This window comes from Hyperoodon ampullatus, assembly GCF_949752795.1.
Source record: "Hyperoodon ampullatus genome assembly, chromosome: 16".
In the NCBI taxonomy this organism is placed as follows: domain Eukaryota; kingdom Metazoa; phylum Chordata; class Mammalia; order Artiodactyla; family Ziphiidae; genus Hyperoodon; species Hyperoodon ampullatus.
The window spans coordinates 63,184,159-63,206,658 of NC_136929.1; the positions used below are offsets into that span (position 1 = coordinate 63,184,159).

The 22,500-nt window shown below is 41.5% G+C and overlaps 1 protein-coding gene across 1 annotated transcript in view; it reads left to right on the plus strand.

Moving 5' to 3' along the window:
- The window catches only part of LOC307064929 (phosphatidylinositol 3,4,5-trisphosphate 3-phosphatase TPTE2-like), a gene marked incomplete at both ends in the record, with an annotated part of 74,983 nt that overhangs the window by 44,557 nt on the left and 7,926 nt on the right, over positions 1-22,500 (plus strand). The window contains 4 exons of the mRNA XM_079721636.1: positions 1,969-2,030; positions 3,719-3,799; positions 7,107-7,212; positions 17,725-17,816. Of these exons, the coding sequence (XP_079577762.1) occupies positions 1,969-2,030; positions 3,719-3,799; positions 7,107-7,212; positions 17,725-17,816 (341 nt within the window). The remainder of the gene's footprint in view (positions 1-1,968; positions 2,031-3,718; positions 3,800-7,106; positions 7,213-17,724; positions 17,817-22,500) is intronic.

Here is a 22,500-nt window from a genome sequence, read left to right on the forward strand (position 1 = left end):
TTATTCATTTCTGGTTGTATTGCATTGTGGTCAGAGAACATATGCATTTTTTTGGTTCTTTGAGACTTATTTAGACTTGCTTTATCGCCCAGAATTTGGTCAATTTTATCAAATGTTTTCTGTGCACTTGAAAATAAAGTGTATTATGCATTGTCCTGAACAGTGTTCTCTATGTGCCCATTAGGTTGTTTGTTAATTGTTTTATTCAAATCTTCTATATCCTTACTGATATTTTATTTTGGTTTGCTTGAATTCTTTGCAGCATAATTCCTTCCTCCCACCCCCGCCATTTGCTTGGAAGTCATATACTCTTTTTATATTCCTTAGTAATTTCTCTAAAGGTTTCAACTGACATCCCTTATTTAGCTATCAGTTTTTGCTTTTTTCGTAGTGTTGACCTTGTATCTTCCTGAACTCGTTCATTAGTTTTAGGGGTTAGCCTATAGATTTACTTGGACTTTTCTAGTCTGCAAATAATGAGAGTTTGTTTCTTCTGTTTTGATCCCTTTACATTTTTTCTTATCTTACAATACTGGCGAAGCCATGTAGTAAATAGAAGCAGTGAATAGTGGACATTTTGTTTAGTTCCTGGCTTTAAGAGGAATGTTATCATCATTTCATCATTAATATGATATACCTGGTAGGTATTTTGGTAGATTCCTTTCATCATAGTTAAAAACTTAAAACCTTTGTCCAATAGCAAAAGTTTAGTGAATGAATATATGTTTATGTTTTAAGTTAAAATACTGAAGACAGGTGTAAATCATTTTAATGATTCCTTGCATACCTGACTTGACTGGATGAGAGGGCATCTACTTTGTCTGTGGTTGTGCTTATCCATAGCCACTGGGACATGAATCTGTAAGTTTTTTTTTCAAATGGGAATATATAAGGGCTGTAAAGACTCAGAGATGTCCTCCAGAATTGAAATGTTAACCATCCATGCTAGAGAGCTAGAGAGCTAGATTGTTAATGGTCAGTAGCCTCCTTTAGCAAGAAGCTTTTACTTATCAGAGCACAGGGTGGTACAAAGTCCTCTTTGGAAGTACTTGGCTTAGAATATTGTTTTTCCAACTATGGGTTGCAAAATAAATTTAGTGGTTCATGTTTTTAAAAGGATAGAATAGAAAATAGAGTGCATCTTAAGGTAGAAGGATAAGTTTGGAATTACATAAAATAAAGTTCAGCATATACTGGCTAAGACAAAAGCTACAGATCATTGTAGAAAGAACAGATGCAATATACTTTTTAACTCACATTTTGTATGGCAGGACAAAAATATAAATTAGAAGAAAACTATGAGACTTTGAGGATAAAATGACATGAAATCAAGGATTTGCTTTAACATGCTGGTGGGGGGGCTGGGGTGCGTGTAGAGAGGGGGAGGGAAAGAAGGATGAGGGAAGAAAAGGAAGAAACAAGTCTAACAATCAATCTGATAATTATCGAATCTGGGGAACAGGTATATGGGGGCTCATTATTCTGTTCTTTCTACTTTAAGATGTGTTGTAGCACACAAAACACTCTAACTAAAATGGATGGAATAATAGGTATGGCAAATGCTCCGTGGTGTTTTGGGTTCTGTCCATGTTTGATCTTTTATAGTTTCTTTTATTTACATTAGTAGGAAAACAGGGTGTGTAATTAGCTCTTAACTGGTAGGTATCTCTTTAGCTTTAGAGTCCTGGAGCAGAGCTCATTGCCTCTGCCTGTTACTGCAGCCTCCAGGGGTCATGACTCAGAACAACATACACGAGCACATCCATGCACACAATTAGCACAGAACTCCAGGTAGAAGCTCAGAGCAAGCAGTGTAAGGGCTTTGTGTATCTCTGAATTGAAATATTTTGAGCCAGCACTTTCAGAGTGGAAGAAAATCAATCCAAAATGAACTCTAAATACTTGTGAGCGTAGTTTTATAGCAAGTACTGCCATGAGCAATGGTTCATGAACTAACTTCTTTTCTAGGAAGAACTGGAACTATGGTCTGTGCCTACCTTCTTGCCAGTGAAATATTTGCAACCGCAGAGGTATGAAAGATGCTCCTACCAATGCTGTCTTAGGCTGATTGAATCTGCTAGCTCTGAAACCTCATTGGTGGGATGGTAACATGATTCCTGAGTCATGGTACTTAATGGAGTTGTAATTGGAGAGGTGATTATTAGAAAGCCTTGTTTGGATACTTTCTCGTTTAACTGGCACTAGTTAGTAACTGACCTCAGGGCCTCTTTGGGACGGGATGGAGGGTGAGGTCAGTGAGACGCTCACCTTGGACACAAAATTTAAGGGAATGCCAAAAATCTCAGTAATTAAGTTAAATAATATTCCAGTGCAGCATTGAAAAAATCTAAGTTAATGCCAAAAAAATCCATCGTGGATACAATATGAATATTTTAAATAAATACAGGACTCAACAGAGTCCAGATTAATGTGAAATGAGTGAGGTCAAGTTGTGAAAGTGCAAAAAAACCCTCAGCAATACAGAAGCTTGACTTGCCTCCCCCAGACCCAGAACTGCTCTGACATAATCCCACCAGCTCCAGGCCTTCCTCCTTTCTCACGAGAATAAGAAGAAGATGGGTTAGGGAAATTTTCTAAAGGACCTTGAACATCCTTGCAAGTGCTAGGGAGGTAAAAGGCATCGTTTTCCAACTCAGAACAAAGTCTCCCCTGGGTGTTATATCTTTGCACAGTCAACATCTGTGGGACCTGTGCCCTCTGGAAGTTCCTGAGAAGACAGGATGTGCTGTTGCTATGTCTTAAAGCAGGGTTCCCACTCTTTTTCTGCCGCGATCTCACTGAAAAGTCACCTCTTAGAGGGCACGCTGTCAGCCACTCTGCTTCCCTCTCAGCCTGCAGCCCAGATAAGAGACGCTGGGGGTTCTGATCTGGGCCCAGCACCCTGATTCCACCATCTTCTTTATTTCAAATTTGAGACACACAGGTTAGGAAAATGGATGCTCTAGGACAGTGTTTTTCACACTATGGATCAGTTTATCAGTGAGTTGTGAAATCAACTTATTGGGTTGTCACTCGCATTTTTTAAATAAAATGGAATCGATTAGAATAGGAAGTATCAAAAGGTAAGTATTGTTTGTGAAACTTGTTTCAGTTCTCTGTGTGTGTGAGAGAGGGAGTGCGTGTGTATGTGTGTGTGTGTATCTCCCAGGTTTATGAATGTGGATTGTAGCTTTAAAAATAAAAAGTTTGAGGGACCTCTCTGGAGGTCCAGTGGTCAGGACTGCACGCTTTCACTGCCGAGGGTTGAGTCCCTGGTCAGGGAACTAAGATCCCGTAAGTTGTGTGGCATGGGCAAAATCAGTAAATATATAAAGTTTGCAGGCTGTTGGTCTGGAGCCCTAGACAGAGCCAGAGGCCAGTGCTCAGGCCTTTGCTGTCTCTGACAGGCTGCATGCATCTCCATGGCAGGTCACTTGGTTTTCCTTTGGTCCTAATCTTCTCCATCTGTAAACTAGAAAGATAGGAAGAAGGACCAGATTATCTCCAAAGTCTTCCAGCTCTAAAGTTGCCCGTCTTTATGCATCTTTGAATGAGAGTAGGCCTTGATGTGGCTTTGTTAATTCTGTTATTTCGGGTATAGCCTCTGCCCAAAGACCGCTGACTTAAGGAAATCATGTGGCCTTAGAAACTTCAAAATGCCTTATACAGGAAAGGGACGTGCAGATGACCCATGATTGGACTGTCCCCTTTTTTATAGGACAGCCTTAATTATTTTGGAGAACGACGAACGGATAAATCCATCAGCAGTAAACATCAGGGAGTAGAAACTCCTTCTCAGGTAAGTGTTCTTTCTTTGAAAGGGGTCACTCTCGGTAATTAGGTTAAGATTGGCATCTGTTACCTGGTTTCATTTTAGACTCCCTTCCTTGGGTGATTCCTTAGGTGATCTTCCCCTTGGGTGATCTTCCCCTTGGGTGGTCTTCTCCTTGGGTGCCCCGTGACAGGCCTTGATCCCTTCCATAGGCCAGGAGCCCTGCCTCAGGTGTTGCTTGGCTTTGCAAGCACTGAGGTCTCCCCAGAGCACCCTGCTTTCCATTTTATTTGGTTATTGTTTGCAGAGTTCAGGAGTTGATTCCCTTCCCAAGGTAGGAAGGTCCGATTCCTAAGGTTTCAGACCCCTGAAGATGATCTGAAGTCACTAGCCTTTTATTTCCATGTAAAGAGGAACTGAGTCTTTCACAAACCCCTATTAGGGCAATTCAGCCCTTGTAGAATATTGTGTGTGTGTTTGTGTGTGCGTGCACGCATGGGCGTGCACATGTGTAAGGGAGAGACAGACAGTGACAGAAAAAGACAGAGACAGAGTCGGTGGGAGGGGGGCTGCACTTCAAAAGAGAAAGGAAAGGGAAAAGTAACATTTTTCAAAAACCTATTTTATACTAGACACTATTGTACTTTTACATATATTGTCTCATTTAATACTCAGACAACCCATGTGACTCATATGTTATTTTTTTTTCCCCTTTTAAAACATTTTATCATGGACTTTTTCATAAAAAGTCAAGACAGTCATACAATAAATCCCCTTCTATTCATCACACTGCTTCAGCAATCATTTCGTCATGTGGCCAACCATTCATTCCCTCCCCACTCTACACAAACACACACACACACACACACACTTCATTTTCACACTAAACTTGGATTATTTTGAAGGAAATCCCAGACATCAGATCATCTTATCCCCTAAGCATTTTAATGACATCTAACATAAAGACTCTAAAAAAAAAACCCCTTAAAACCATTGACATATCTAACAATAGTATACCTTAATAGTATCACATGTCTAGTCCTCGTTTAAATTTCCATAATTATCTTAAAATCTTTTTAAAACTTAGTTTGTTTCAGTCAGGATCCAAACAAGGGCACACGTTTCATTTGGTTGCTATGTCTCCTTAAGTCTCTTTTACTTGATAGGTTTCCCACCTCTCTTTTTTTTTCTTCCTTGTAAGTTGTTTTTTGCAGAAACCAGGCCATTTATCCTATAGAGTTTACAACATTCTAGACTTTGTTGAATCCTGCTAAGGGTTTTGCATTCATTATCTAATATAATATTCTGAATAACGCAATGAGTGGGCACCATTATGATTCCCATGTTATAGACTGGGAAATCGAGGTTCAGGGAAACTAACTGTTTGAACTAAGAACTCAAATGCAGATCTTTCAGACTGCAAAGCCCATTACTTCCCAACCTGTGCACAGCTTCTCATTTGGATTGCCTTTTGTATACGGCCCCTCAAACCCAAGTGAGAGATGGTTGGGAATTCTTAAGTAAATGTGGATGTGGCCATGAAGGAGAGTTTTCTTTGAGTGAAGTGATGAAAGCTGATACCCTTGGCTTAGTTAGCAGAACACTGTAACTGCTGGCTCTAGACATTTCATTTGGGATCAAAGAACTCAGCCTTATCCATTCATACTTTTCTGCCAAACTCAAGCAACACAAGAAAGTAAAAAAGATAGCCATAGGCTATAAGTAATACATCAACTTATTGAAGCCCAGCTCGAATCATGCCATTTCACGCTCAAAATCCGTAATGGCTTCTGACTGCCAATGGCAACAAATATGTTTTAACCTGGCACTGCCAATCTAGATAGGATTTTTCCAACCGCTTCTCCCACTGTGTGCATTCACACGCTCTAAGGCGTTTGGATTGTTTGCCGTTTCCCAGCCTGTTTATACTTTACACCCACGTGCTCACAAGGGCCCCTTGTCCTGGAGTCCCTTTGCCCTCCCAGCCTGAAGTAGTCTCCTGCTTTTTCAGGAGTTCTTATAGCCCTTTGTGTTCCTTTTAGGGACTAAGTTGCTTTACATTATTTTCCAGCTATTCGAAGTTGTGTCTTCTCTACCCTTTTTGCACGCCCACGTCTTGCCCACCTTTCCACCCTGGCAGCCCGAAGTGCCTCATATAGTATCTCCTTTGTCTGTAGTGAGTGCTTACTAAGTATATGTTGGTTTTATTAACTTCTGCTACGTGCGCCTGTTGTTTGGGGCTGTAGGGGAAAGAAGCGTGAGAGCAAAAGCAGCTACAGGGCCACGGCAGGTTACAAGCCTTTAGTGGAAGGTCAAGAATCTGGTGGCAGGAGCCAAGGGGACGTTAGATGTAGCTCCTTCAGGCACATCTTCCCTTCCCCATTTCCTCTGCAGTCACGTGAAGGGTCTCTAACTTACTCCAGGACTGGCACACCCTAGGCTGCAGCTGAGTCTCTTCTGATTCACTGGGCTAGCCGTGCAGGGGCCCGGCCTCAGGCTTGAGGGCTGTGTTGGCGAGGCCCCAAGACAGAGTTCCCTGCGTGTGTGGCAGTAATTCTCAGACACCATCCCCTCCTGACCCTGCAGCGTGGCCATTCAATGCACTACATACATTTCATCCACCCCTGAGTTAAGAGCTTGACTGGTCCTTTCCAATGCAGAGGATGGTGGTTAATTTTATTAACACTTCCCAATGGGTGGGGAAGAGTCTATGAACTTTTCATTCCGGTTGATTCTGTACCAGAACTCTTCTTAACTTCTAGAAGAAAGGAGAGCCCTTATGAACAGCTTACCATGGGAGACGGACTAGGCTAAGAGAATCCCCAGGCTTCCTTGCAAACATGGAATTGGGGGAATGGGACGCGGAGAGATGCTCACTGGCTGGGACTAGAGAAGGATGTGAATGTGCTGCTGGCCCATGGAGCTCTCCCCCGAGCTCTTATGTCTTCCCTTCTCTCATGCCGAGGAGGCTACTGCTCCCCAAAGCACAAACCTTCCTTTAACTCAGCCACAATGAAGCTTCTACCCCAGACCGACCTCTCCCACATTTGCAGTTAATGGCATCTTGCTGTCATGTGGTTCTAGCTGTTTTGTTGGTTCTGCTTAGTTGCTCTCTCAGTCCCAGCAGCCTCTAAGCCACACCTGGCTCCTTTCTTGTTCCTTGCCTGTTGCTCTTCATTCAGTATTTGTTTTCTAAGGTAGATATTTAGTCATGAGGCAACAAATGCCTAGTTACATAATGGCACCCAATCAATGTTTCCTTCATCAATTATTTTCCTTAAACAAATCAGGACTTTTTACCTTCACTTAAATCGAGACTTCTTTTGTATTGCAGAACAGATTTGTTGGATATTTTGCAATGGTGAAAAATACCTACAAGTTGACTCTTCCTCCAGTGAAGAAACTCACGATGAAAACAATCATTATTTATTCAATTCGTGGTAAGTGCTTTATGTATAATTGGAGACTTGGCAGGAGGGCCAATGTTCTTGCTATTCGGGAGGGTTTTCTCATGGTTATGTGCAGAGACAACCCCAACGCATAGCTGTCTTTTTGTGTAGCCTCCGGTACAAACCCCTCCCCCTGGAATTGCCCATCAGCCCAGCGCTGCTGTGGCCACGTTACCACTGCTTAGGTGTCCTCTCCTTTCCCTTCCCATCACCAATCTGGGGGGCTCCATCCCCCCTTCCCTTTCTCCTGTTCTCATTGCTGCTCTGGCCTCAGCCCAGGGTGTCCTTTTCAGAGTAGAACCTCCGAGATCAAAGGGAGGGAAGGTCCCCTGAGACCCGGAGACCACTTCTTTCTCACGCCCGGCTCTGGTTCAGGGTTTGTCTTGGGAGATGCATCCCTGTATCGTTTTCTCTCCTACTCGTCTCAGAAACGTTTTTTTTCTCTTGTCTCCTGATCGCTCCCTTTCCCCGCCCTCTTCCCCCATCGTCCCCTCTCCCCCAGCAACCCCATCAGGATGTCTTAAATACCCGAACAGCAAATGAATGTTGTTGCCACAAATTCTTTTGCAAATAACTGCTGAGAACCGCTTTGGGCCAGGCCCCCTGCTCGTGTTTCTTTGCCCTTCAGGAGCCCCTGCGTGTAAGCAGAGGAGAGTAAGGTACACAGATGAAGAGCTGACCACAGTGTTGGACAGCTTCCTAGGAGAACAGCACTTAGGTCTTCCCTACCTGAACCTACAGGAACACAAAAAAGGGTTGGGAGAAACCTGGCCTCTGGGGGGCACTCTCTCAGCCCCCTAGCTGTGACCAGTTCTTACCTAGAGTAAAAGTCCTATAAACTTCAAAAGAGCTGACGATGCCTGCTTCGGGAGTGTAAGGAGGAAGAGGGGACCTGCCGTCGCCCCGAGAGACAGAGATATTGGTCAGATCGTCCACCTCTGGCACTTGAAAGAAAAGGAAGGGAGAGGGATGGGCCTCAAGGCCATGTCTCTATTTCTCTGTCACCCGCCTAGCTTCCCTGTACAGCTCACCCTCAGGGAGGTGGAAACAGGGACCCCTCAGTGTGGAGGGGATGGGGCCTCACTCAGTGCCAGAGGCGCAGCAGGAGGTGATGCTCCTGATTCCCTAAAGCAACAGCCAGCTTGTGGAGCGCGAGGCGCGGTGCTGAGTGCCGGGCCTGTCCTGGGCCTGGCTGCGGGGCGAGGGCGCTGGCGTCCACCCGGACAGCCTGTTGCTTTTAGCCCTCTGAGGAGTCCCACAAAGTAAGATCTAGACATGTATTTTTTAACGCTTCGTCCAATTATTCAGGAATAAGAGAACCCTTTAGAATATATGTAAAAACTGCATAGTCAAAAAAAAGTACAGTTGTTAGTTAAAATATAAAATGCTTTTTTCCAAATTATTTACATATTTCTCCCTTCTTCTCCAAATGCCCGCATCGCCGCCACTTCTTGTCAGGGGTGAGGAATTGTGAGAGTTACCACGAGCAGATTGCATGGGTTTCTGGCTTATGGAAACAAACTTCAGCCCAGCAGCGTGGTTTCTGTGGGAGATTTTGGTGTAGATTTCCAAACAAGCGTTGTGCAGGCAGACCCTGGAAACACAGCCTGTTCCAGCAGGAGGCTGCCTGTGTGTGTAAAGGAGCAAATGTGCGAAGGCTTTGTGGGCTGCAGAGTGCCCTAGGAGGTCCGTTCTGACTGTGACGTGTGTGTGTCACGTATGAGGGACAGGGTTGGAGTGGAGCCTCGCTCAGAACACCGTCTGCCTTCGGACGTCCCCAGGGTAGAGCCAGGCTTGTCCGGCAGCTGGTGGGTGGGAAGGGACAGCAGTGCCTGGCTCCCCATCGTCTCCTGCAGAAAGTGCAGTGTGAGAGGCCACCCAGGTGGCTGGTGGAGCAGCGTCCTCCCCTAGGTAATTGAAACTCAGCTCTAAAACCAAGTTGGTGGCGTGAGAGCCTGTTTTGTACCTGAGTGTATCCTCTCCCTCAGGGTCCTCTTGGTTAACAGTGGGAATCCAGGCATCCCTCGTTTTATTGCTCTTTGCTTTATTGTGCTTCGCAGACGTTGCACTTGTTCAAAAAAATGAAAGGTTTGTGACAATTTTGAGTTGTCAGATGATGGTTAGCAGTTTTTTTTTGTTTGTTTTAGCAACGTGGCAATCAAGTTTTTTGTATTTAATGGTTTGTGTTAGAATTTTATGTATTTATTTATTGGCTGCATTGGGTCTTTGTGGCTGCTCACGGGCTTTCTCTAGTTGCTACTCTTCGTTGGGGTGCACAGGCTACTCGTTGCGGTGGCTTCTCTTGTTGCGGACCACGGGCTCTAGGTGCGCAGGCTCTGTAGTTGTGGCTCATGGGCTTCGTTGCTCTGCGGCACGTGGGATCTTCCTGGGCCAGGGTCGAACCCGTGTCGCCTGCATTGGCAGGCGGATTCTTAACCACTGCGCCACCAGGGAAGTCCCGATCAAGTATTTTTTAATGAAGTTATGTACATTTTTTTAGACATAATGCCATTGCACACTAAATAGACTATAGTGTAAACATAACTTTTTGTATGCACTGGGAAAGCAAAAAAGTTTGTGTGACTCGCTTTGTTGCGATATTCGCTGTATTGCAGTGGTCTGGAACCAAACACACAGTATCTCCGAGGTAACCCTATAACAGTATTTATACAAACCTCTGTGAGTATTAAACTATTCCAAACGGACAAAAAGGCATTTAGTCTGATGGAGTTTTGATGCATTTCTCTAACGTGAACAATGAAAATAGGAATAGTTTCTCAAACTTCTAAGCTTAAAAATGGTTTTAATAAGTTCTAGCATTTCATATATTGTCACAGTCTGATATCATATCCGAAGACTGTGAGTTCTGTCTTCATTTTTGAATTTTACTTCACCTCTGTGGAGATACTGTTTAGTTAAAACTGTAAAGTGCAGATCTAGAGAACAGAGGAACTAACACAAATTTATAAGTACTGTAGGTGAAAACTGGTGGAGAATTTTATGGGTTTGGTTTCTTCATGTCAGGCTAACATAAAATAGAGGATTTTAAAAGTCGAATTTGAGATCCTCATAGAGGCTTCCGGACAGAAAGTTGTGCCCTTTGCAGCTGTTCTTACGGTGTGGGCCTCGGCTGGCAGAGCCCACTTAAGAAGGCCTGCCTGGGGGCTTCCCTGGTGGCGCAGTGGTTGAGAGTCCGCCTGCCGATGCAGGGGACACGGGTTCGTGCCCCGGTCTGGGAGGATCCCACATGCCGCGGAGCGGCTGGGCCCGTGAGCCATGGCCGCTGGGCCTGCGCGTCCGGAGCCTGTGCTCCGCAACGGGAGAGGCCACAGCAGTGAGAGGCCCGCGTACCACAAAAAAAAAAAAAAAAAAAGAAGGCCTGCCTGGTCCGACAAAATTCTTGCTGCGCCCACATAAATAAGCAGGCCACAGCCAATGACAGCAGCCTTCTTTTGGAAGAAGAATTATTCCCTTTGAGGGAGATCAAGGTGGCGGAGTAGAAGGACGCTGAGCTTACCTCCCCCCATGAACACATCAAAAATACAACTACCTGTGGAGCTACCTGGAAGCTGGCAGAAAGGCCCTTCTACGGCCAAAGCTGTAAAGAAAAATCCGCATGGAGTCTGGTAGGAAGGGAGGAGAAGTGATCTGCTCGACGCCTACGTGGACCTGCCCACCAGAAAGACAAGATCCAGCCTCATCCACCACAACACAGGCACTAGTCCCCTCCACCAGGAAGCCTACACAATCCACTAAACCAACCTTAGCCACTGGGGACAGACACCAAAAACGATGGGAACTACGAACCTGCAGCCTGCAAAAAGGAGACCCCAAAAACAGTAACATAAGCAAAATGAGAAGACAGAAAAACACACAGCAGGAGAAGGAGCAAGATAAAAACCCAGCAGACCTCACAAATGAAGAGGTAATAGGCAGTCTACCTGAAAAAGAATTCAGAATAATGATGGTAAAGATGATCCAAGATTCTATTTCCAAGATCCAGAATCTTGGAAATAGAATAGACAAAATGCAAGAAACAGTTAACAAGGACCTAGAAGAACTAAAGATGAATCAACCATCGATTAAAAACACAATAAATAAAATAAAAAATACTCTAGATGTGATCAATAGCAGAATAACTGAGGCAGAAGAACGGATAAGTGAGGTGGAAGATAAAATAGTGGAAATAACTGCTGCAGAGCAAAATAAAGAAAAAAGAATGAAAAGAACAGAGGACAGTCTCAGAGACCTCTGGGACAACATTAAACGCACCAACATTCGAATTATAGGGGTTCCAGAAGAAGAAGAGAAAAAGAAAGGGACTGAGAAAATATTTGAAGAGATTATAGTTGAAAACTTCCCTAATATGGGAAAGGAAATAGTTAATCAAGTCCAGGAGGCACAGAGAGTCCCATACAGAATAAATCCAAGGAGAAATACGCCAAGACACGTATTAATCAAACTGTCAAAAATTAAACACAAAGAAATCATATTAAAAGCAGCAAGGGAAAAACAACAAATAACACACAAGGGAATCCCCATCAGGATAACAGCTGATCTCTCAGCAGAAACTCTACAAGCCAGAAGGGAGTGGCAGGACATAATTAAAGTGATGAAGGAGAAAAATCTGCAACCAAGATTACTCTACCCAGCAAGGATCTCATTCAGATTTGATGGAGAAATTAAAACGTTTACAGACAAGCAAAAGCTGAGAGAGTTCAGCACCACCAAACCAGCTTTACAACAAATGCTAAAGGAACTTCTCTAGGCAAGAAACACAACAGAAGGAAAAGACCTACAATAACGAACCCAAAACAATTAAGAAAATGGGAATAGGAACACACATATCAATAATTACCCTAAATGTAAATGGACTAAATGCTCCCACCAAAACACACAGACTGGCTGAATGGATACAAAAACAAGACCCATATATATGCTGTCTACAAGAGACCCACTTCAGACCTAGAGACACATACAGACTGAAAATAAGGGGATGGAAAAAGATATTCCATGCAAATGGAAACCAAAAGAAAGCTGGAGTAGCAATTCTCATATCAGACAAAATAGACTTTAAAATAAAGACTACTAGAAGAGACAAAGAAGGACACTACATAATGATCAAGGGATCGATCCAAGAAGAAGATATAACAATTGTAAATATTTATGCACCCAACATAGGAGCACCTCAATACATAAGGCAAATACTAACAGCCATAAAAGGAGAAATCGACAGTAACACAATCATAGTAGGGGACTTTAACACCCCACTTTCACCAATGGACAAATCATCCAAAATGAAAATAAATAAGGAAACACAAGCTTTAAATGATACATTAAACAAGATGGACTTAATTGATATTTATAGTACATTCCATCCAAAAACAACAGAATACACATTTTTCTCAAGTGCTCATGGAACATTCTCCAGGATAGATCATATCTTGGGTCACAAATCAAGCCTTGGTCAATTTAAGAAAATTGAAATTGTATCAAGTATCTTTTCTGACCACAATGCTATGAGACTAGATATCAATTACAGGAAAAGATCTGTAAAAAATACAAACACATGGAGGCTAAACAATACACTACTTAATAACGAAGTGATCACTGAAGAAATCAAAGAGGAAATTAAAAAATACCTAGAAACAAATGACAATGGAGACACAACGACCCAAAACCTATGGGATGCAGCAAAAGCAGTTCTACGAGGGAAGTTTATAGCAATACAATCCCACCTTAAGAAACAGGAAACATCTCGAATAAACAACCTAACCTTGCACCTAAAGCAATTAGAGAAAGAAGAACAAAAACATCCCAAAGTTAGCAGAAGGAAAGAAATCATAAAAATCAGATCAGAAATAAATGAAAAAGAAATGAAGGAAACGATAGCAAAGATCAATAAAACTAAAAGCTGGTTGTTTCAGAAGATAAACAAAATTGATAAACCATTAGCCAGACTCAACAAGAAAAAAACGGAGAAGATTCAAATCAATAGAATTAGATATGAAAAAGGAGAAGTAACAACTGACACTGCAGAAATACAAAAGATCATGAGAGATTACTATAAGAAACTCTATGCCAAAAAAATGGACAACCTGGAAGAAATGGACAAATTCTTAGAAATGCACAACCTGCCAAGACTGAATCAGGAAGAAATAGAAAATATGAACAGACCAATCACAAGCACTGAATTTGAAACTGTGATAAAAAATCTTCCAACAAACAAAAGCCCAGGACCAGATGGCTCCACTGGCGAATTCTATCAAGCATTTAGAGAAGAGCTAACACCTATCCTTCTCAAACTCTTCCAAAATATAGCAGAGGGAGGAACACTCCCAAACTCATTCTACGAGGCCACCATCACCTTGATACCAAAACCAGACAAGGATGTCACAAAGAAAGAAAACTACAGGCCAATATCACTGATGAACATAGATGCAAAAATCCTCAACAAAATACTAGCAAACAGAATCCAACAGCACATTAAAAGGATCATACACCATGATCAAGTGGGGTTTATTCCAGGAATGCAAGGATTCTTCAATATACGCAAATCAATCAACGTGATACACCATATTAACAAATTGAAGGAGAAAAACCATATGATCATCTCAATAGATGCAGAGAAAGCTTTCGACAAAATTCAACACCCATTTATGATAAAAACCCTGCAGAAAGTAGGCATAGAGGGAACTTTCCTCAACATAATAAAGGCCATATATGACACACCCACAGCCAGCATCGTCCTCAATGGTGAAAAACTGAAACCATTTCCACTAAGATCAGGAACAAGACAAGGTTGCCCACTCTCACCACTCTTATTCAACATAGTTTTGGAAGTTTTAGCCACAGCAATCAGAGAAGAAAAGGAAATAAAAGGAATCCAAATCGGAAAAGAAGAAGTAAAGCTGTCACTGTTTGCAGATGACATGATACTATCCATTGAGAATCCTAAAGATGCTACCAGAAAACTACTAGAGCTAATCAATGAATTTGGTAAAGTTGCAGGATACAAAATTAATGCACAGAAATCTCTGGCATTCCTATATACTAATGATGAAAAATCTGAAAGTGAAATCAAGGAAACACTCCCATTTACCATTGCAACAAAAAGAATAAAATATCTAGGAATAAACCTACCTAAGGAGACAAAAGACCTGTATGCAGAAAATTATAAGACACTGATGAAAGAAATGAAAGATAATACAAATAGATGGAGAGATGTACCATGTTCTTGGATTGGAAGAATCAACGTTGTGAAAATGACTCTACTACCCAAAGCAATCTACAGATTCAATGCAATCCCTATCAAACTACCACTGGCATTTTTCACAGAACTAGAGCAAAAAATTTCACAATTTGTATGGAAACACAAAAGACCCCGAATAGCCAAAGCAATCTTGAGAACGAAAAATGGAGCTGGAGGAATCAGGCTCCCTGACTTCAGACTATACTACAAAGCTACAGTAATCAAGACAGTATGGTACTGGCACAAAAACAGAAAGATAGATCAATGGAACAGGATAGAAAGCCCAGAGATAAACCCACGCACATATGGTCACCTTATCTTTGATAAAGGAGGCAGGAAGGTACAGTGGAGAAAGGACAGTCTCTTCAATAAGTGGTGCTGGGAAAACTGGATAGGGACATGTAAAAGTATGAGATTAGATCACTCCCTAACACCATACACAAAAATAAGCTCAAAATGGATCAAAGACCTAAATGTAAGGCCAGACACTATCAAACTCTTAGAGGAAAACATAGGCAGAACACTCTATGACATAAATCACAGCAAGATCCTTTTTGACCCACCTCCTAGAGTAATGGAAATAAAGACAAAAATAAACACATGGGACCTACTGAAACTTAAAAGCTTTTGCACAACAAAGGAAACCATAAACAAGACAAAAAGACAACCCTCAGAATGGGAGAAAATATTTGCAAATGAAGCAACTGACAAAGGATTAATCTCCAAAATTTATAAGCAGCTCATGCAGCTCAATAACAAAAAAACAAACAACCCAATCCAAAAATGGGCAGAAGACCTAAATAGACATTTCTCCAAAGAAGATATACAGACTGCCAAGAAACACATGAAAGGATGCTCAACATCTTTACTCATTAGAGAAATGCAAATCAAAACTACAGTGAGATATCATCTCACACCAGTCAGAATGGCCATCATCAAAAAATCTAGAAACAATAAATGCTGGAGAGGTTGTGGAAAAAAGGGAACACTCTTGCACTGCTGGTGGGAATGTGAATTGGTACAGCCACTATGGAGAACGGTATGGAGGTTCCTTAAAAAACTACAAATAGAACTACCATATGACCCAGCAATCCCACTACTGGGCATATACCCTGAGAAAACCTTAATTCAAAAAGAGACATGTACCAAAATGTTCATAGCAGCCCTATTTACAATAGCCCGGAGATGGAAACAACCTAAGTGTCCATCATCGGATGAATGGGTAAAGAAGATGTGGCACATATATATAATGGAATATTACTCAGCCATAAAAAGAAACGAAATGGAGCTATTTGTAATGAGGTGAATGGACCTAGAGTCTGTCATACAGAGTGAAGTCAGTCAGAAAGAGAAAGACAAATACTGTATGCTGACACATATATATGGAATTTAAGAAAAAAAATGTCATGAAGAACATAGGGGTAAGACAGGAATAAAGACACAGACCTACTAGAGAATGGACTTGAGGATATGGGGAGGGGGAAGGGTAAGCTGTGACAAAGCGAAAGAGCGGCATGGACATATATACACTACCAAACGTAAGGTAGATAGCTAGTGGGAAGCAGCCGCATAGCACAGGGAGATCAGCTCGGTGCTTTGTGACCGCCTGGAGGGGTGGGATAGGGAGGGTGGGAGGGAGACGCAAAAGGGAGGGGATATGGGAACATATTTATAGGTATAATTGATTAAATTTGTTATAAAGCAAAAAAAAAAAAAAAGAATAATCTTCCTTTGAGATGATGATCACAGCAGACTGTCAGGAAAAAGTGTGATAGATTCTGAAATGGGCAGTGTCTTCTTTAGGCCTACCTCCAGGGTTACCTTCACCTCTCATGGTCTTTAAGCTATTTTACAACTCTAAGTGGTAGAAAACTGATAATGATGCAAATAATTTTTGTACATAAAAATGCAAATTATTTAGTTGTGTCTAGCAGAATGCAACTGATTATTGACCTGTTTTGTATTTATTTGTAAATTCATTTCATCATTCCTTATCTGCCCATAAATGTGCAGTACTTTGAAACAGCTGTAGCATTTGACTTGTTCCTTAGTAATAAGTTAAAATGTTTGACGTGTTAAAAAATGCATGTACAGGACAGTGCTATGGCATGCAACAATTTCTATAAAACAAAAGGAGAATATATTTGTTCGTGTGTATCTACATATATAAAACCTCTGGTAGAATATATATTCATATTTGATTATATATGCATAAAAAACTAGAAACTAGTAATAGGGGTTATCTGTCTGGGGCTGGAGAACTAAACAGGTGGGAGATAGGGAAAATGGAGACTTTTCACTTCATGCCTTTTATACCTTTTATTTGTAAATCGTGCAAATATACTTAAATTATTTAAAAAGTTTTAAATTGTATGGGAATTAGTTTAAGCTCATAAAGCAATGCCCTTTTCCTGTCACGTGAGAAGTGTCTGACTTCGTCTAGCTCTACGTTTTCACTGACTTCTGGTTGACCTCCGTCGAAGTTCTGCAGGTGGGTGGGACAGAGGGAACTGAGGCAGAGAAAGCCTGATTCCTCAGGACACGTTGTGTCAGTGAGAACAAGGTTAAATGAGCACAGAACAAACTGAATGTAACAGTTAAGAGTGATGGATACATGACTTTATGAGAATATTTGTTTTAGTTCTGTACCTCTAGTTCTGTGCGTATTTAAGTGAAATATGCAGGGTGGAAGGGAAAGCCGGAAAAATTATATGGAGGCTTGAGAAACCAGCCCTTTCATGAAATGCTGAAGTAAGTGGGTCAATTAAATTGAAAAAAGAAAGGTGAAGAAACCATTTGTCTGTAAATATATGCTGAACATAGCAGGAACATTGGGATACAGTTATCCTATATTTTCCATAAACTGGATTTAAACTAGCGCAAGAGGAATTTAGACTATTTATTATTAAGAAACATCACAATTAGAAGTCTGAAGAAAGCAACACATCAGCAAGAAAGGTTGCATATCCCCTTCCCTAATTTTTTTTTTCTATGAAGGTGAAGTGATGGGATTCTAAATCTTAGAAGCTGAACAATGTCTTTTTTTCTCCAGCCTTATAAATTCTGCTTTAGGGGACAGAACTGAACTTGAAGCCTTGTCTTTCAAAGACAAAATCCATGCAAGAGCCCAAATGATTCAATATTGACACACTGTTAGCTGGGATAATTTTTTCTCTTTTTAATCCATATTGTTAATTGGTGAGACATTTTGATCTTTGCTCTAACCAGCCTAACTTTTTAATTTCATTCAGGTGTTGGAGAAGGCAATGGAAATGATCTAAAAGTACAAATAATAATGCAAGGAAAGCCTGTCTTCTTCTGTTCTGCTTCCAAAAACTGTAGGGTAAGAGAAAGCATGGAAACTGAAAATTCTAGTGTTTGTTTTAAATCTCAGTGTCAAATCAGCATGTGGCCCTCCCCAAACCATCCCTCACCACAGGGAGAGGCTGTGTTGCTTTCTGGTTACCATCCAACTTGGTGTCCCTGGGTTTGGATTTGAGTCAAGAGTTAAATTTATTGTTCAAAATAGTGTTCAGGGGAAATAGTTTTCCAGAATATATTTTCAGTTCAGAGTGGTGCTTTGCCTTTCACTTTTCCACAAATGCCAAGCATGTTCCCAGGAATCTATCAGAGTTTTAAATTCATGGATCTGTCACTTTTAGCCATATTCTCTTCTTCTTGGTCATTTTTATTATATGGCACTGATTCTGAAATTCTAATGTGCATGAAAATCACCTAGAGACTGGTAAAGATGCAGATTCCTAAGTTATACCCCCAAAGTGTGATTCAGGAAATGTGGAAAGGGGCCCAGGAAACTCTACACTTGGCAATGTCTCAAGTGATTCTAACTCAGCTAACCTATGGGACTGCACAGTGAGAAGCAGTGCAGGGGTGTATGGATCAGGGAGGAATCTCTTTGGGACCAAATAGTCAGTTTTCTTAAAGGCTGAAGAAAAGGTTAAGACTACAAACCTTTCCTGGAGCAACAGGAAAGCTTCCTTCATGGGTGTAAGAAATATAAACTTTTATTTTATTTTTTTTTTTTTGTGTGGTACGCGGGCCTCTCACTGTTGTGGCCTCTCCCGTTGCGGAGCACAGGCTCCGGATGCGCAGGCTCAGCGGCCATGGCTCACGGGCCCAGCCGCTCCGCGGCACGTGGGATCTTCCCGGACCGGGGCACGAACCCGTGTCCCCTGCATCAGCAGGCGGACTCTCAACCACTGCGCCACCAGGAAAGCCCAGAAATATAAACTTTTAAGATTCTTTCTCAGGCTTTGGTCTCTAGGTCTCCTATTACCTCTCCTCTTCCTTCTTTTTACTCCCCTGACCCCCAGGAGGGGGCACTCCCCCCAGGCCTCATCCCTGGCTTTCTGTTCTTATCTCCACACATACTCTATTCTTGGTTCTACACATCCATTCCCCTACTTTAAACTATAATATCTTCTTTCATTTACTTGACACATATGTATGAGCCCCATACATGGGGTAGACGCAGGAGCTGCAATGTGGGCATTCTTTACCCCAGCAATTCAATCACAGTTGTCAATCCAAATTTATCCAATGAACTTTTCATCTGCTTCTGCAAATGGCACCAGCATTCTCTTACTCAGACTTTCAAATCTGGTATCTTCTTTGATTCTTTTTTTTTTTTTTTTTTTTTTTTTTTTGCGGTATGCGGGCCTCTCACTGTTGTGGCCTCTCCCGCTGCAGAGCACAGGCTCTGTACGCGCAGGCTCAGCAGCCATGGCTCACGGTCCTAGTTGCTCCGCGTCATGTGGGATCTTCCCGGACCGGGGCATGAACCTGTGTCCCCTGCCTCGGCAGGCGGACTCTCAACCACTGTGCCACCAGGGAAGCCCCTATGTCTACCTCTTTATTCCTGCCCTGCAACTAGGTTCATCAGTACCATATACATATATTTTTTAGATTCCATATATATGTGTTAGCATACGGTATTTGTTTTTCTCTTTCTGACTTCACTCTGTACAACAGACTCTAGGTCCATCCACCTCACTTCAAATAACTCAATTTCGTTTCTGTTCATGACTGAGTAATATTCCATTGTATATATGTGCCACATCTTCTTTATCCATTCAATTCATCTGTCAATGGACATTTAGGTTGGTGCCATGTTCTGGCTATTGTAAATAGTGCTGCAATGAACATTGTGGTACGTCTTTTTTTTTTTTTTTTTTGGCTGTGTTGGGTCTTTGCTGTGCATGGGCTTTCTTTAGTTGCAGTGAGCAGGGGCTACTCTTCGTTGCGGTGCACGGGCTCTCTTTGCGGTGGCTTCTCGTGTTGCAGAGCACGGTCTCTAGGCGCCTGGGCTTCAGGAGTTGTGGCTTGTGGGCTCTGGAGCGCAGGCTCAGTAGTTGTGGCGCACGAACTTAGTTGCTCCACGGCATGTGGGATCTTCTTGGACCAGGGCTCGAACCCATGTCCCCTGCATTGGCAGGCGGATTCTTAACCACTGAGCCACCAGGGAAGCCCCATGTCTCTTCTTGAATTATGGTTTTCTCAGGGTATATGCCCAGTAGTGGGATTGCTGGGTCATATGGTAGTTCTATTTGTAGTTTTTTAAGGAACCTACATACTGTTCTCCATAGTGACTGTGTCAATTTACATTCCCACCTACAGTGCATGAGGGTTCCCTTTTCACCACACTCTTTCCAGCATTTATTGTTTCTAGATTTTTTGATAATGGCCATTTTGACTGGCATGAGGTGACCTCATTGTAGTTTTGATTTGCATCTCTCTAATAATTAGTGATGTTGAGCATCTTTTCATGTGCCTCTTGGCCATCTGTATGTCTTTCTTGTGAAATGTCTATTTAGGTCTGCCGCCTATTTTTTAACTGGACTGTTGTTGTTTGTCTGTTTGTTTTTTGTGGTACGCAGGCCTCTCACTGCTGTGGCCTCTCCCGTTGCGGAGCACAGGCTCCGGATGCACAGGCTCAGCAGCTGTGGCTCACGGGCCCAGCCACTCTGCGGCATGTGGGATCCTCCTAGACCGGGGCACAAACCCATGTCCCCTGCATCGGCAGGTGGACTCTCAACCACTGCGCCACCAGGGAAGCCCTGTTTTTTTGATATTGAACTCCTTGAGCTGTTTGTATATTTTGGAGGTTAATCCTTTGTCCATTGTTTCATTTGCAAATATTTTCTCCCATTTTGAGGGTTGTCTTTTCATCTTGTTTATGGTTTCCTTTGCTGTGCAAAAGCTTTTGAGTTTAATTAAGTCCCATTTGTTTATTTTTGTTTTTATTTCCGTTACTCTAAGAGGTGGGTCCAAAAAGATCTTGCTGTGGTTTATGACTGTCAGAGTGTTTTTCCTATGTTTTCCTCTAAGCGTTTATAGTGTCTCGTCTTACATTTAAGTCTTTAATCCATTTGGCGTTTATTTTTGTGTATGGTGTTAGGTAGTGTTCTAATTTCAGTCTTTTATATGTAGCTGTCCAGTTTTCCCAGCACCACTTATTGAAGAGGCTTGTCTTCTTTTTGATGATAGCCATTCTGACAGGTTTGAGGAGATGTCTCATTGTGGTTTTAATTTGCATTTATCTGATGATTAACAATGTTGAGCATCTTTTCATGTGCCTGTTGGTCATCTGCACGTCCTCTCTGGAAAAATCTCTATTCAGGTCTTCTGCCCATTTTTTAATTGCCTTTTTTTTTTTAATGTTGAGTTGTAGGAGTTGCTTATATATTTTGGATATTAACCCCTTATCAGTCATATCATTTGCAAATATTTTTCCCCATTCAGTAGGTTGTCTCTTCATTTTGTCATTGGTTTCCATTGCTATGCAAAAGCTTATATGCTTAATTAGGTCCCATTTATTTTTGCTTTTGTTTCCTTTGATTTAGGAGAGAGATCCAAAGAATTATTGCTATAATTTACATCAAAGAGTGTTCTGCTTATGTTTTCCTCTAGGAGTTTTATAGTATCCAGTCTTACATTTAGGTCTTTAATCCACTTTGAGTTTTTGTACATGGTGTTAGAGAATGTTCTTTTACATGTGGCTGTCCTACAGCCTTTGTTTTAAAGTCTGTTTTGTATAATATAAGTATTGCTACCCCACATTTTTGTTTCTATTTGCATGGAATATTTTTTTGTATCCCTTCACTTTCAGTCTGTGTATGTCTTTAGATCAGAAGTGAATCTCTTGTAGGCAGCATATAGATGGGTCTTGTTTTTTTTTTTTTTTTAATCCATCAGTCACCTTATGTCTTTTGATTGAAGAATTTACATTTAAAGTGATTATTGATAGGTTGTACTCAATACCATTTTGTGAATTATTTTCTGGTTGTTTTTGCAGTTCTTCTATGTTCCTTCTTCTCTCGCTGTCTTCCTTTGGAATTTGATGACTTTCTTTAGCATTATGTTTGAATTCCTTTTTCTAACTTTTCTCAATATTAGGTTTTTGGTTTGTGGTTAATTTGAGGTTCGTGTATAGCAGCCTATGTGTATAGTAGTCTATTTTAAGTTGATTACTTAAGTTCTACATTTTTACTCCCCCCACTCCATGTTTTATGTTTTTGATACATTTTACATCTTTTGATTTTGTATACCTACTAATTATTGTAGTTATAGTTGATTTTACAACTTCTGTCTTTAAACTTTATAACCTTTGTAAGTGGTTGATCCACTGCCTTTACTCTACATTTGCTTTTACCAGGGAGATTTTTCCTTTCACATGTTTTCTGATTTCTAGTAATGGCCTTTTCTTTTTTCCTTAAAGAAGTCCTTTTAACATTTCTTGTACGACTGGTTCAGTGGTGAACTCCTGTAGTTTCTGCTTGTCAGGGAAACTTTATTCCTCCTTCAATTCTGTACAATAACCTTGCTGGATAGAATATTCTTGGTTATAAGTTTTTCCCTCTCAGTACTTTGAATGTATTGTGCCACTCGCTTATGGCCTGTAAAGTTTCTGCTGGAAAATCAGCTGATAGTCTTATAGGGGTTCCCTTGTACATAACTAGTTGTTTTTCCATTCTTTTGCACCTCATATGCTCTTGATTCCATCTACT